The sequence below is a fragment of the Daphnia pulicaria genome, chromosome 7 (genome assembly GCF_021234035.1).
Source record: "Daphnia pulicaria isolate SC F1-1A chromosome 7, SC_F0-13Bv2, whole genome shotgun sequence".
NCBI lineage: Eukaryota > Metazoa > Arthropoda > Branchiopoda > Diplostraca > Daphniidae > Daphnia > Daphnia pulicaria.
Window position 1 is genome coordinate 14,363,996 of NC_060919.1, and position 14,180 is coordinate 14,378,175.

A 14,180-nucleotide genomic window follows, 5' to 3' on the forward strand; every position below is an offset into this window, starting at 1 on the left:
CTATATTAATACAAAATCCGTTGTCAATTTTTTCTTGTCTTGACGCAGAAGATACACAGGAGAGAGAAAGGAGGGAGGGTGAGCATTTCCCCAGGCAAGCGGCCAAGCGGGCCCGACTGCTGTACTCCTTAAACCGCCTAAAACTTTCAGTTGATCAGCAGTTCAGTTCTCTGCTCTGTCGTGCAATAATAAATTAATAAGTCTTTCGAGTGATTCGACTCCTGAGAGAAGAACGTCTACAGTAAAGTTCAGCAACTTCACCTGACTTTATCATGGCTGTCAAAACTGGTTATTGGAATATTCGTGGGGTGAGTAAACATGAAATAGCATTCAAGTGTTATTCTTATGTACTTAAATATGTGTTATACTTTATGTACTAAATGTACTTTGTTTTCTAAACTGTGTTCAAGACTGTGTTTGACAATTTTGGTGTAAATATTAAATTAGTACATGCAACCCATTCGACTTCTTTTGGCCCATGCCGGGGTTGAGTATGAGGACAAGCGATATAATGTTGGACCGGCTCCCGATTACGACAGGAGTGAGTGGTTTAACGACAAATTTAACCTTGGTCTGGATTTCCCGAATGTAGGCGGTATCTTTAAACATGCCATTTAATGAACATGAAGAAAAAGATGCTGTTTGTATCTTTAGTGTCCTTATTACATTGATGGAGATGTCAAGCTTTCACAAACTTTTGCCATTCTGAAGTATTTGGGGCGCAAACATAACATGGCAGCCAAGAATGAGGAGGAGCAAATAAGAATGGACTTGATAGAGGCAGAAGCCATTGACATGCGTACAAAGTGGTCAACACTATGCTACATTGCTGATTTTGTGAGTAATATCAACTTTCTCTATTTTTTATGTTGACCATTCTTATTATTTTTGTTATCAACTGCATAGGAAAAAATGAAACCAGAATACTTGAAAAATGCCCCAGTGAAGTTAAAAGAAGTTTCCACCTTTCTGGGGAGTCATCCGTATTTTGCAGGACAGAATGTATGGTGAAATTTTCATTTAAAACTTTCAGTAGCCTATACGTATATTTCTTAACTTTTTTTTATAATTGAATTCTTTAAAGATTACATACATTGACTTTGTAATCTATGAGTTGTTGGACCAGAACTCTCAATTGATTCCTGGGTTACTTGATGAATTCCCTAATCTGAAAGAATTTCAAGCCAGAATCGCAGGGCTAGAGAAAGTCGCGGCCTACCTTAGTTCGGATAAATGCATCACGTATCCATTAAATGGACCTACGGCCCACTGGGGTGGAAACTAAACAAATGTTTCATCTATGGTACACACCACTTTCTTGTTTCTTCTGTGAATTTAATCTTTTTTTTTTTTGGTAGAATTTACGAGATAAATTTGTATTATAAAGTTATTCAACATTCCTTGTTAATGGGCAATACAACGTTAACGACAAATGTTATTCTTATTGATTACTGTTCATAAAGATTCTTTGTGCAATACTCTATAAACGGAACCAGACGGAGCGTTGCAGGCTTGTGGTCGTGTATTTAGAGTTGCGCAGGTCGCGTTTGTCATGCAAGACACATTTATGACTATCACAGTATCAGGTTGTACTCGATTGTTGAAAACTAATGTATTCATAATTTTGGATAGGAATTATTAACATTTCGTCTAAACATTGGAAATGCGCAATTGCGCATCAATCGCTTAATCCGTTCACCGCCGTTCACACACTGTACTATGCCCCTTCCCATCCCATCAATTGATTCCTGGATTACTTGATGAATTCCCTAATCGCTAATCTTAAAGAATTTCATGCGGGAATCGGAGCGCTAGAAAAAGTTGCAGCTTATTCGGTTAAATGCATCAAGTATCCTTTCAATGGATCTATGGCTCAGTGGGGCGGAAAATAAGCAAAATCGATAGTACTATACCAGTCTACCATACTCATCTTTGAATTTTCTAATGTTAGACACTTAGACTTCACTTAGGCCCTTAGACTTCACTAGATAAAATTTGTTTTACAATTTACAAAGTTATCAAACATTCCTATTGTTAATCAATTCAACACATTGTTTTAAAAAATGTCATTCTCAGTTATTGTTTATAAACAATATCTGTTATTATGGTTAAATCTAAATTGTTCTTTTTTCATCCTTTAATTATGCCTTTTTTATTAGTTGGCGCTATAGTATACGCGTACAACACAGTTGCAGCCGTGTATTTTTAGTTTTTTACTCGCGCACGGTAAGCAGGATGACTTGCCCGTTTCTACAGGATATAATTATGAATATCAAGTTCAATCGGTCATAGCCGATTAGAGTTAGAACCATGATCTATAAATTGGTTTATAGTTAATTAGCAGTTTATATACCATGTTTACATAATCGGGCGCAAGGTGGCTTACTGTTGACATATTAGCAGACACATCAGCAAACTTGTTGTCAATTTGTAAATTGTAGTTTCGTCTCCGAATGCGATGCGTAATTCTGGTTATTAAGCTATTAATTTCCATTTTTAAAATTTTGGTTGTCAACACAAAAAGAATGCTTGAAGCCTGTGAAGCTTTTGTAACTTACGAGAGTGGCATCATTCTTGAACGTCAGGGATTCGAAGTGAATGATGAAACTGTATGGATACTCGGCCGAGAAAGCGACACAAAAACTAGAAGGCGTTTAATAGTCATTTCTATAGCCGAGAACTTTACTCAATTAAAGATTTTTTTATTGATCTGGATACACTTAATTCAGATGTGAATTTAATTCTACATATCGTAGAAATTTTCCTCCAATTGGAGATTCCGGTATGACTAGTGACCGCGGTTGGGGTTGTATGCTTCGTTGTGGCCAGATGGTTGTGGCACAGGCCCTAGTTAATCAGATCTAAATTTTAAAATGAACTACAACGATTCTATCGGTTGCAATGGCGAAACCGGAAGTGAACACGGTAGCTCTATTACAGAAAAATAAGATAACATCTCTGCTAATATATTTCTATAAAGAAAGAAGGGGGAGACTGGATTGTTCAATAAAAACAGTTTCGACTTCTATCGACTGGAAGTGGATAGAAATTATATTTCTAATCATTTAGAGAGAAATATTTTAACTTTTTTAATTCAACATATTTAACCAATTTTAAGAAATAATTAGGAGAAGGTGAAGAAGAAAGCTAAATAAATTGTGTCTCCACAAGTCCACAACGATCTACGATAGTACGATGTCTGAACTCTACAATGACAATTGCTAAAATAATTCATAAGAATCTCCATCATTGGAACATGTTGAAACTTAAAATGTAATAAGAAATATAATGGAAGGCATTCACAAGTGACATACGACTCCTTGGTCACCATCAAGCACGAAGGACAACATTTGTCGTAGCCTACAATAACAAATTATTTAAATAGATGTCACTTTACGCGTTACCACTTGTTCTCAAGTGTTTATTGCTGTATAATAAATTGCATTTACACTTACCTACTATTCAATAAAACGTGAAATCTTGACGATGATCGGTAATAAACTCCAAAAGCCATTGGTGATGTCTCTCTGCAATCCGGTCTCCACCAAAGTCATGGGGTCCTTGATGAACTGATAATAGTCGGGGACTTGCTTTTTATCGTCGGGCTAATGAAAAAGCCAGGAACTCTTGAGGTCTACAACTGCCGTAGAAAGTTTCGTAGTTTCTCCTTATCGCGAGTCCCTCTGTGACCGCGTGTGGATAGTTACTACAGGCTTCCTGCAATTGGGGACCTGAATAAGCAAGTTGTGTGAATCATGTAACTTTAGCTTGTTCTCTCAACAACAGCTTACCTTTCACAAACTCTTGATCCCCAAGTCTGGATATGGTAGATGGCATGGTTTCGTAATCTTACAGCTTCAAAATTTTTCTACAAATAAAAAATATTAACTAACCACTTTTTGGTTAATCCACGTGTAATAAAATAAAATCTATAACACTAAGACTAAGAGTAGTAGCAAGCACACTCACCTGATTTTCAACTGGAATGCAACATCAACTCAAATTCAGTTCAAAGGAATATACATCTGAAAAGATATCCAGCTAACTTCAAAACCTACACAATGGTATGCTGTCACCTTGTTTCGCCTCATTTTAAAAATGCTTCAGCACTAAACTTTTCCTAATTGATTCTGCAGTATGGCAAAACTGAAATATTGTTCCAACCAATGAAATTGAATTATTAAAATACCTCATTTTTGTAGTTTACGTGTGATTGACGAAAAAAGTGACAAAAAAAGCTAAAATTTTCGTCAATCACTACCATGCTTAATTTACGATATTGGAACAAAAACTGAACTGTAAATGTGAAAAATCGAATTATTTAACGTGGGCACATTTTCAAAATTTAAAATCTAGTATGAAAACGACTCTTCCATCAACCTCACGATAGTCACCACACGCAGCAGTCGAGACGACCAAATCACCAGTGTTGCCAACTACTTTTTGGCGTTTTCCCGGTTTAGTCTTAAAAAAAATCCCGGAACCATCCCGGTTTCAGATTTTTCTCAAAAATCCCGGAAATTGTTGACAAAAATCCCGGTTTTTTGTTTAAATCAATATAAATGCTGTTTTTGCTGTTTTTTTGAACGATTTTAACACTTGCTTGTTTTGTTTTTAAACGTCCGCACAACTTAACAAAATGAAAATTCAGTTCTTCAGTCAGCAAGTCTAATTTAGAAATAAAAGAATCATTAGAAAGAAAATGATGCATAATGGTCGAAAAAAAAATTCCAAAAGTTCTTGCTGCACAATTTAAAAACTATCATTACTTTGAATAAACTGTTCATTTCGACATTTCCTCATCTAGGAGTTGAAGGGGATCACTATCATCTATCATGCCTTGAAGATTGCAGGCCCAGTCCAATTAATTCTGGTGACTATGATCGTCTGTCGACTATTGAATCTGATTCTGATAGTTAGTTAGGCACGTTAATAACAAAGGTATGCAACGACACCTATCGGGTATTGATAAGGTCTTCATAAAACTATAGGAAAAAAGAATTTGAAGTGTAAAAACATATCGATTTTACGATTTATCCCAGAATTTATTGTGTAATTTACAAAAAAATTTTATTCGGCAAAATTCCCGGAGAAAACCCGGTTTTGGTCGAATCCCGGCATTTCTCCGGGTGCCACTCAAAAAACCCGGAAACCGGGATAAATCCCGGCTAGTTGGCAACACTGCAAATCACAACCGATTGAAGCAGACGATGACGATGAAACGAAACGAGATTTCAAAAAACAGTACGAAATTCCTCTACTAGGTGACTAGAAAAGTAAGAATTAGCGGCTTTTTCAAAATCAGATGAGGTGGTGATTTCCGATAATGTTTCTCATTCCGGGTTATATTCTATTATTCTTCTAGTCTTTTCCTTTGGGTCATCTTCTGGTCATGTTCTCTTCTGGTGGGGTGCTGAGGTTCACTCAATAAAACTTAACTTCGATACTACCAGTTTGACGTATCTTCATCAACAGCTGGAGATGATATAAATTCGACATTGGGGCGAATATTCCTTTACAACGTAAGCGGATCTACTTCGACAATCTAACCTAATCTAACCTTACTTAACCTAATCTAAGATCTAACTATAAAAAATATTGTCGAGTATTTTCGCATACATTCTCGAGGTATTCTCGCACTGTACTCGAAATGTCGCCGCCATATGTCAAAATACAACGAATCAGTTTCGGAAGTAAAGTTTTGTTGGGCGAAATGATCCATTCTCTTCCGTTCGTGTATTAGTAGTAATCTTATTTCGGTCATCTCCTGGTCATTTCCTTTTACTGGTTTACTAGTCATTGTATCCTCTGGTTCTTATTTACTTATAATGTATAAACTCATCCACTTCCAGGTAATATTTTCTATAGTTAATCAACTTCTGGTTTTCTTCCGGGATTTCTTTAAATCTTTCCTTATTTTGTCTTCTTCATCCCATTTTTCCATCTTAGTTTAAATCCAATCTATTGGCCCCTTCGAAGCTATTTTATATAAAGAATTCCATTCAAATGTTTGTCCACCATTGGTTCCAAAGTGGATTTCCAGTTCTTCCGTTTCTAAATTCCGAGGTTTATTGACCACCAATATGGGAACCGCTCCTACTTTGCCGTCAATATTCAATCTTAAATAATATCTTCCTGTTATTCCATAAAACCTGCCAGGGGAACCGATTTTTTCATTTTTGCTCGTATGAATTAGGCCCGGTCTTCCTAATATTTCCCAAACATGATAATCGATTACTGGGTATTTTCCCTCGTGATATTTGATACGTAATTTTATATTATTAATAGTAAAATATTGTGGTGGTGGCTTCTCTGTCTGTACCTGATTTGGTTGTTGAGGTACAGGAGCAGTCTTCAACTGTTGAGGTACATTCACATTCATTTGTTGAGAGTTCTCAAGCTTCGCAGGTTGTCGCTTCTGTTGTTCGGGTATCATCTTTGGTTTATCCGGATGCACCTTTTCCTCCAGCTTCGCAGACCCATCTATCGGCTCCTTCCTAGCTAACGAATATAAAGAATCCCATTCAAATTTTTCGCTTGGAAGCTTGCCGTTGGTTCCAAAGTAGATATCCAGTTCTTCCGTTTCTAAATGAGGTTTATCGACCACCAGTACGGGAATACACCCTGTCATGCCTTCAATTCTCATTTCAAATGTTCCTTTGATTTTATAAAAACTGCCTGGGGGACCGACTGTTATTTCTGTTATCATTGTAGGTAGTAGGCGCGGTCTTCCTAATTTTTCCCAAACGTAATAATCGACAACTGGGTATTTTCCATTGTGATATTTAATTCGTAATTTAGTATTATCAATAGTAAAATATTGAGGTACTTCATTCTCCGACTTTTGAGCAGTCGGAGACGGTTGAGGTATATCTTTCACATCATTATTCATTATTTGTTGAGAGATCTCCAGCTTCGCAGGTTGTCGTTTCTGTTCTTCTTCGGGTTTCATCTTTGGTTTTTCCGGAACTAGCACCTTTTGGCGTTGCAATTCTGGCTCAAGTAATGCCGTAGACGATGCTTCTGATTCTGGCGGTTGAGGACGCTGATGTGTCTCGATTATCTTCTCTATGTCCCTCTTCAATTCAAGTTTATCTGAATTTCCTAATTCAACAAAAATTGGTTGATGTCGTATCAGTGGTTTTATTTTAGTCTCTTGCGCTCTTCGAACTTCTATTAGAAGTTTCGACGGATAGAGTTCGTTAGATTTTGTACTACAATCCTCATATCCAATGTCCACTTCTTCGTTGGTTACGATCTCAGGCACATCGTTATCTTCAACCGCATAGAGTGGGTTTTGATAACAGTGCTGAAACTTGTCGAGTACATTTTCAGAATTATCACCATTTTGAAAATCAATATTATTTTTTTCAGGTTTGAAAGACGCCGATTGAGATGTTAAATCAATCGGACGATTCCATTGAAATTCTTCGAAATATGAGTAATGTGGTGCTGAAGCAGGCTTGAGAACATTATTCCGGCCATCACAAGCACGCTCGTCTTTATCCGGGATGTCATCGTGGTTTTTTGGTGTCATAAAAACCACGATGATCACTACTAGAAAGTGATGAAGTTCGTAAAGAACCCCAAAAAACGCGATAACCATCAATAAGAAATATTGTATTTCTTTGCAAGCATCAGATCGAAGTTCACGGGACAAACGTTTGTCGCTACCGTCGCTCCCCATCTTACCTCATTACATACAGTCGACAGTTAATTCTCGGTTGTATAAGTAGGCAGTACGTTCAGGTATAGACAGCTGCACTTGCTCGTTTCAGGTAAATCCTTTGAAAATAAATTCAACGAAAATGATTTCGGTTTTAAAATGTTACAAACTTACTGCTAAATTATTTTTCAAATGTTGTTCAAAAGATTTGAAAACAAAAATCTTATTAGAAGGTGAAATATTTTTAACTTTGATTTCCCGTACATAGGGATTCTAGTCGCCAAAAGACTGGCTAGTTTCGCAAGAGATGCGGTAAAAAATCGAACTAAGGCGTTTATTGCGTAATCCATTAAGTCTTATTAGACAATATAATATTAGCCTAATAAAACGCAGAGCATAAAGAAGGGTATGGTGACCGTAGAACTCAAAAGACAGAATAACTTCACCGACAATAGAACCCCAATATTTTAAATAATTTTTAAAAAATTCTTTGTATGCGACTTAAGAACTCCAACAGTAGAACTCCTAAGACATAAGAACTCCTTATTTAAATATTATAAAAAATACCCGCGACAATAGAATAGGAGTTCTACTGTTGGGCATGAAAATAATTTTAAAATCATTGAGTTCTATTGTCGGATATTTTTTAAAATAATATTTAAAAAGGGAGTTCTTATGTCTCTGGAGGTCTACTCCACGTCGGCGGACGGGATTTCGTGTTGTTGTTGTAGGCCGCCGCTGTCGACTTCTCGGCGTAATAGTAGCCACCGTCCTGAATCCTGATCCACTGAGGACGAGCCTTCGTAGTCGACCGAGTACGGCCGGTAATCGGCCGATAACTGGTTGTAGATGTTCTGCTGATCGGGTGGATCACTCCGCCGTAGATGGCGCTGCCGGAATTCAAGTGGTAGCTGCCGCTGATGAAAGCCGAGTCGTTGGGCGCCGTGAAATGATCGGAGGGCTCGTTCTGGCCGCAGGGGCTGTGGCGGCGCTCGTGCTCCTGAAGGAGCTGGGAGGCGCTCCAGTGGACCGGAACGGTGCGTCCGTCGTAGATGGTGACGGCCCCCGATTGGTATTGGCTGAGAATCTCCTTGTTCTGGTCGACGGAAGCCAAGTCGAGCTGGATCGGCGCTGGATACAAGGCGCTGCTGACCGTCGTGGGGACGTAGGCGAATTTGGGCGGCCCGGATTTGCTGTTCTGCTCCTTGTCCTTGCGCCTCTTGGCCGCGATGACAAAGTAAACGGCCAGTACGAGGATGAGATGAAAGCCACGCAGATGCCGGCGACGATGGCCGCCCAGTGGACAGTGCTGAGACCACCGCCAGCGAACCATTGAGACGGAACGTCGTTGACAGACAGGGAAGTGGCCAGCCAGACGGGCGCTGGCGTCGTGGTGGTGGTAGGAGGACTGGGCATCCACAATTGAACCAAATTGGAATAAACGATTGACGATTGACGACGAGAAATAACGATTGCGGCGTAGAACCAGCGATCGTAGCGATCGAAATCCATCAGAGTCAAATCCATCGGGTCGCCACTGAGACGCGGAATCGGGGGGCGGGCAGAGTTTCGGCCTGCTGGAACGTCGACGGCACTTTGAGCCAAGTTTTGTTTGAGGCCAATCGGAGTTCGTACGTGTCAGCTGCAATATAAGAAATCAATAAAAAATGTGATTAAGTTTTTCAAGTGAAATAACATTTTTAAGGGGATGTTACCTGTGCCAATGTCGAAATCGTCGCCGACCCGACGGCGGTCTACTGGAAATTGACTCGCTGAGTTGTCGGTTCGACATGAACGCGCAGATCGGTGACTCGAGACGGTGGAAGGATGTCCAAAGCTTCTGGCTCTTGTCCAAAAGTTGACGAGTTGGATGTTGAGGATGGAGAGCTGACAAATTGGCTACTTCCGGCGCTGATAACTTCACCCGGAACCAGTCGACTATAAGCTCCAGTCAATTCACGGCGTTCCAGTGGCACTCGAATCACGCTTCCTGCAGCATTCAACGGAATCTATGTGAGAAAATTTTTTAAAAAAGCTGATTCCATTTTAAAATTATATCTAATTCGAAATTACCAATTTGTTTGGAGGTCGGAGATGTGCGGATAGTGTAGGCCCTTCCGTCCATGGCGTCGACGGATAGCGTGATGGAATAAGTTCCAGTGCCTCTAAAGTATTTACCGAAATAACGATCTAGTAAACTCCATCGCCTCGAGTAATATCAGGATCTGAATATAAAACCCAGAAAAAATTTGCGTTTCAATTAAGAAAAACTGTCGAAAATTAAATATTTTCCCGATAAAAGTTAATTATACCTGCTTTGCCGTCGTCAAATAACTGGTCCAGGACCAGTGTGTTGTTGCTGAAGAAATCTTAATTGGTTGACCGTGAATGTTGGCTGGCGTTTGGGTAATATTGAATAATTGCCCGAACTCTGGCCCATGAAAGGATCCATGTAAAAAGTTCCGTTGACCCAGCCGCTGGCCGAATCGCTGCCAAATAATTCTTGCTCGTGCACCTGTAACAACAACATCAGAAAAAATGAAATAAAATGAGTCAATAACGCGTAACTCTCAATCAAACATCGACTGTAGCTACACATACACATAGTCCAAATTGTGAAAAGCCAGCGGGAATTAATGTAAAATTCCTTAAATGTAAAATTTCAGGTAAAAAAGGGGGAGAGCGGTTGTGTGGGCGTGCCTTGATAATTCCAATAATTCCAACAAGTTTGATTACATTCAAAAGGAAGAACTGAGCTAAGGAGGCACTATAGGGACGATTATTGGTCGTACAAAGAAAATGGCGTAAAAAAACATGAAAATATTATTTTTTAAACATTCCTCTTTGTGAACTTTGTTGGGCCATGCAGATTGTATTGATTAATACATCACTGAATACGTAAAAGTCTAATGATACACGAACGTCACCTGTTCCTATTCCTACGCCCCCACCACTTCAGTTTACCTTAAATTTGTACTTATAAAGTTTACTTTCGATTACGTAGAGATGTCTAACTATTCCATATTTGAGTTTCTTGGCTTAGTGGCGACGAGTAACATGATTGGCGTACCATCACTCGGCATACTGTACGCCAGTTAAAATCGCGTTTTTTGAAACCGTTACTAGAAGCCGCAAGCCGAGAACTTCTCATCGAATGGACAGTTAAAGCTACGTTAAATGACTCTAAAATAAATGTGTACTTATACATTGTACAAAAGTGGAAATATCTATGGCGTTACGGGAATTAATCGAACTAAGCTTACACCTTTGATATAGGTAATAATAAAATTCTGATGCCGCGTTCTTATTCATCAAGATGCGACAAAATATGCTCACTTTGCAATAAAATGATTATTCATTAAGAAGGCGCACATTAAGTCTATACTCTATATTAATACAAAATCCGTTGTCAATTTTTTCTTGTCTTGACGCAGAAGATACACAGGAGAGAGAAAGGAGGGAGGGTGAGCATTTCCCCAGGCAAGCGGGCCCGACTGCTGTAGTCCTTAAACCGCCTAAAACTTTCAGTTGATTAGCAGTTCTCTTCTCTACTCTGTCGTAGTGATTCGACTCCTGAGAGAAGAACGTCTACAGTACAGTACAGCAACTTCACCTGAATTTATCATGGCTGTCAAAACTGGTTATTGGAATATTCGTGGGGTGAGTAAACATGAAATAGCATTCAAGTGTTTTTCTTATGTACTACTTTGTTTTCCAAACTGTGTTCAAGACTGTGTTTGACAATTTTGGTGTAAATAATTATATTAGTACATGCAACCCATTCGACTTCTTTTGGCCCATGCCGGGGTTGAGTATGAGGACAAGCGATATAATGTTGGACCGGCTCCCGATTACGACAGGAGTGAGTGGTTTAACGACAAATTTAACCTTGGTCTGGATTTCCCGAATGTAGGTATCTTTAAATATGCCATTTAATGAACATGAAGAAAAAGATGCATCTTTAGTGTCCTTATTACATTGATGAAGATGTCAAGCTTTCACAAACTTTTGCCATTCTGAAGTATTTGGGGCGCAAACATAACATGGCAGCCAAGAATGAGGAGGAGCAAATAAGAATGGACTTGATAGAGGCAGAAGCCATTGACATGCGTACAAAGTGGTCAACACTATGCTACATTGCTGATTTTGTGAGTAATATCAACTTTCTCTATTTTTTATGTTGACCATTCTTATTATTTTTGTTATCAACTGCATAGGAAAAAATGAAACCAGAATACTTGAAAAATGCCCCAGTGAAGTTAAAAGAAGTTTCCACCTTTCTGGGGAGTCATCCGTATTTTGCAGGACAGAATGTATGATGAAATTTCATTTAAAACCTTCAGTAACCTATATATTTTTCTTAATTTTTTTTTATAATTGAATTCTTTAAAGATTACCTACATTGACTTTGTAATCTATGAGTTGTTGGACCAGAACTCTCAATTGATTCCTGGGTTACTTGATGAATTCCCTAATCTGAAAGAATTTCAAGCCAGAATCGCAGGGCTAGAGAAAGTCGCGGCCTACCTTAGTTCGGATAAATGCATCAAGTATCCATTAAATGGACCTACGGCCCACTGGGGTGGAAACTAAACAAATGTTTCATCTATGGTACACACCACTATCTTCTGTGAATTTAATCTTTTTTTTTGTTAGATTTTACGAGATAAATTTGTATTATTAAGTTATTCAACATTCCTTGTTAATGGGCAATACAACGTTAACGAAAAATGTTGTTCTTATTGATTACTGTTCATAAAGATTCTTTGTGCAATACTCTATAAACGGAACAAGACGGAGCGTTGGAGGCTTGCGGCCGTGTATTTAGAGTTGCGCAGGTCACGTTTGTCATCAAAGATACATTTATGACTATCACAGTATCAGGATGTACTCGATTGTTGAAAACTAAAGTATTCATAATTTTGGATAGGAATTATTAACATTTCGTCTAAACATTGGAAATGCGCAATTGCGTATCAATCGCTTTATCCGTTCACACATTGTATTATGCCCTTTCCCATCCCTCAACTTTGTAATCTATTTCCTAAGCGCACAGGCTTACTGAGTCGTGAGTCATTCGAGCGATTCGACTCCTGACTCCTGAGAGAAGAACGTCTGCAGTACAGTACAGCTACTTTACCTGACTTTATCATGGCTGTCAAAACTGGTTATTGGAATATTCGTGGGGTAAGTTAAGAAAAGAACATTCAACTGTGTATGTCTAAATCGTTTTCGAAACTGAAAATTTTGGTGTAAATAATAGTACATGCAACCTATCCGACTTCTTTTGGCCCATGCCGGGTTTGAGTATGAGGAGAAGCGTTATAATGTTGGACCGGCTCCCGACTATGACCCGAGTGAGTGGTTGAACAACAAATTTAACCTTGGTCTGGATTTCCCAAATGTAAATATATCTGCTATTTAATGAACATGTTGGTGAGTGCAGATGATTTTTTTAATGTCATGTGTCTTTATTAGTGCCCTTACTACATTGATGGAGATGTCAAGCTTTCACAAACTTTTGCCATTCTGAAGTATTTGGGGGGCAAACATAACATGGCAGCCAAGACTGAGGAGGAGCAAATCAGAGTGGACTTGATAGAGGCAGAAGCCATTGATATGCGTTCAAAGTGGTCCACACTGTGTTATCATGATGATTTTGTGAGTATATAATTTAAACAGCATTTTCAATATTTGTGTATGCTTTGACTGTTTCTTCTTCTCATTGTTTATTTTAGGAGAAGATGAAACCAGATTACATAAAAAATGTTGCAGTGAAGTTGAAGGAAGTTTCCACCTTTCTGGGAAGTCACCCATATTTTGCAGGACAGAATGTATGGTGACATTTTCTTTTTAGACCTTTAACAGCCAATGTAAAATTTCACAGCAAAAATATTGCAATGTTTGAAAATGAAGTTTCATCAGCCTGGTGAAATTTTCTTTTTGATGCCAATTGCCAATGAAATTTTAATTGCCAATGTAACCTTTTTAATTATTGAATTTATTTTAAAGATAACCTACATGGACTTTGTGATGTATGAGTTGTTGTACCAGAACTCTCAATTGATTCCTGGATTACTTGATGAATTCCCTAATCTGAAAGAATTTCACGAGGGAATCGGAGCGCTAGAAAAAGTTGCAACTTATCTCAGTTCGGATAAATGCATCAAATATCCTTTCAATGGACCTATGGCTCAGTGGGGCGGAAAATAAGCAAAATTGATAGTACTATACCAGTCTACCATATACTCATTTTTGAATTTTCTAATGTTAGACACTTAGACTTCTCTTAGGCCCTTAGACTTTACTAGATAAAATTTGTTTTACAATTTACAAAGTTATCAAACATTCCTATTGTTAATCAATTCAACACATTGTTTTAAAAAATGTCATTCTCAATTATTGTTTATAAACAATATCTGTTATTATGGTTCAATCTAAATTGTTCTTTTTTCTTCATCCTTTAATTATGCCTTTTTTATTAGTTGGCGCTATAGTATACGCGTACAACGGA

At 38.3% G+C, this 14,180-nt stretch overlaps 3 protein-coding genes and 1 long non-coding RNA gene across 6 annotated transcripts; 3 read left to right on the forward strand and 1 right to left on the reverse strand.

The window, feature by feature from the left end:
- Nucleotides 1–142: 142 nt before the first annotated feature.
- On the forward strand, nucleotides 143–1,429 carry LOC124350834 (glutathione S-transferase Mu 6-like). Its single transcript, XM_046801668.1, has 5 exons — nucleotides 143–308; nucleotides 448–588; nucleotides 655–837; nucleotides 907–1,002; nucleotides 1,085–1,429. Exons 1-5 carry the CDS (start codon nucleotides 273–275, stop codon nucleotides 1,283–1,285), a joined length of 657 nt encoding a protein of 218 aa, XP_046657624.1. The 5' UTR covers nucleotides 143–272; the 3' UTR covers nucleotides 1,286–1,429.
- LOC124350767 (glutathione S-transferase Mu 3-like) lies at nucleotides 173–14,099 on the forward strand. The gene is made up of 6 exons (XM_046801599.1): nucleotides 173–191; nucleotides 12,747–12,853; nucleotides 12,930–13,070; nucleotides 13,145–13,327; nucleotides 13,405–13,500; nucleotides 13,679–14,099. Exons 2-6 carry the CDS (start codon nucleotides 12,818–12,820, stop codon nucleotides 13,877–13,879), a joined length of 657 nt encoding a protein of 218 aa, XP_046657555.1. The 5' UTR covers nucleotides 173–191; nucleotides 12,747–12,817; the 3' UTR covers nucleotides 13,880–14,099.
- Nucleotides 2,918–4,413, reverse strand: LOC124350870. 3 transcript variants are annotated; one of them, XR_006921218.1, is made up of 5 exons: nucleotides 4,190–4,413; nucleotides 3,970–4,130; nucleotides 3,792–3,868; nucleotides 3,456–3,731; nucleotides 2,918–3,360 (listed from the first exon to the last, which is right to left on the reverse strand). It is a non-coding gene; the product is annotated as an uncharacterized LOC124350870 (long non-coding RNA). The 3 variants fall into 3 exon arrangements; XR_006921215.1 differs by having other exon boundaries at nucleotides 3,970–4,413; XR_006921216.1 differs by having other exon boundaries at nucleotides 3,792–3,888; nucleotides 3,970–4,413.
- Nucleotides 11,170–12,397, forward strand: LOC124350766 (glutathione S-transferase Mu 6-like). The gene is made up of 5 exons (XM_046801598.1): nucleotides 11,170–11,326; nucleotides 11,435–11,575; nucleotides 11,632–11,814; nucleotides 11,884–11,979; nucleotides 12,059–12,397. Exons 1-5 carry the CDS (start codon nucleotides 11,291–11,293, stop codon nucleotides 12,257–12,259), a joined length of 657 nt encoding a protein of 218 aa, XP_046657554.1. The 5' UTR covers nucleotides 11,170–11,290; the 3' UTR covers nucleotides 12,260–12,397.
- Nucleotides 14,100–14,180: the final 81 nt, after the last annotated feature.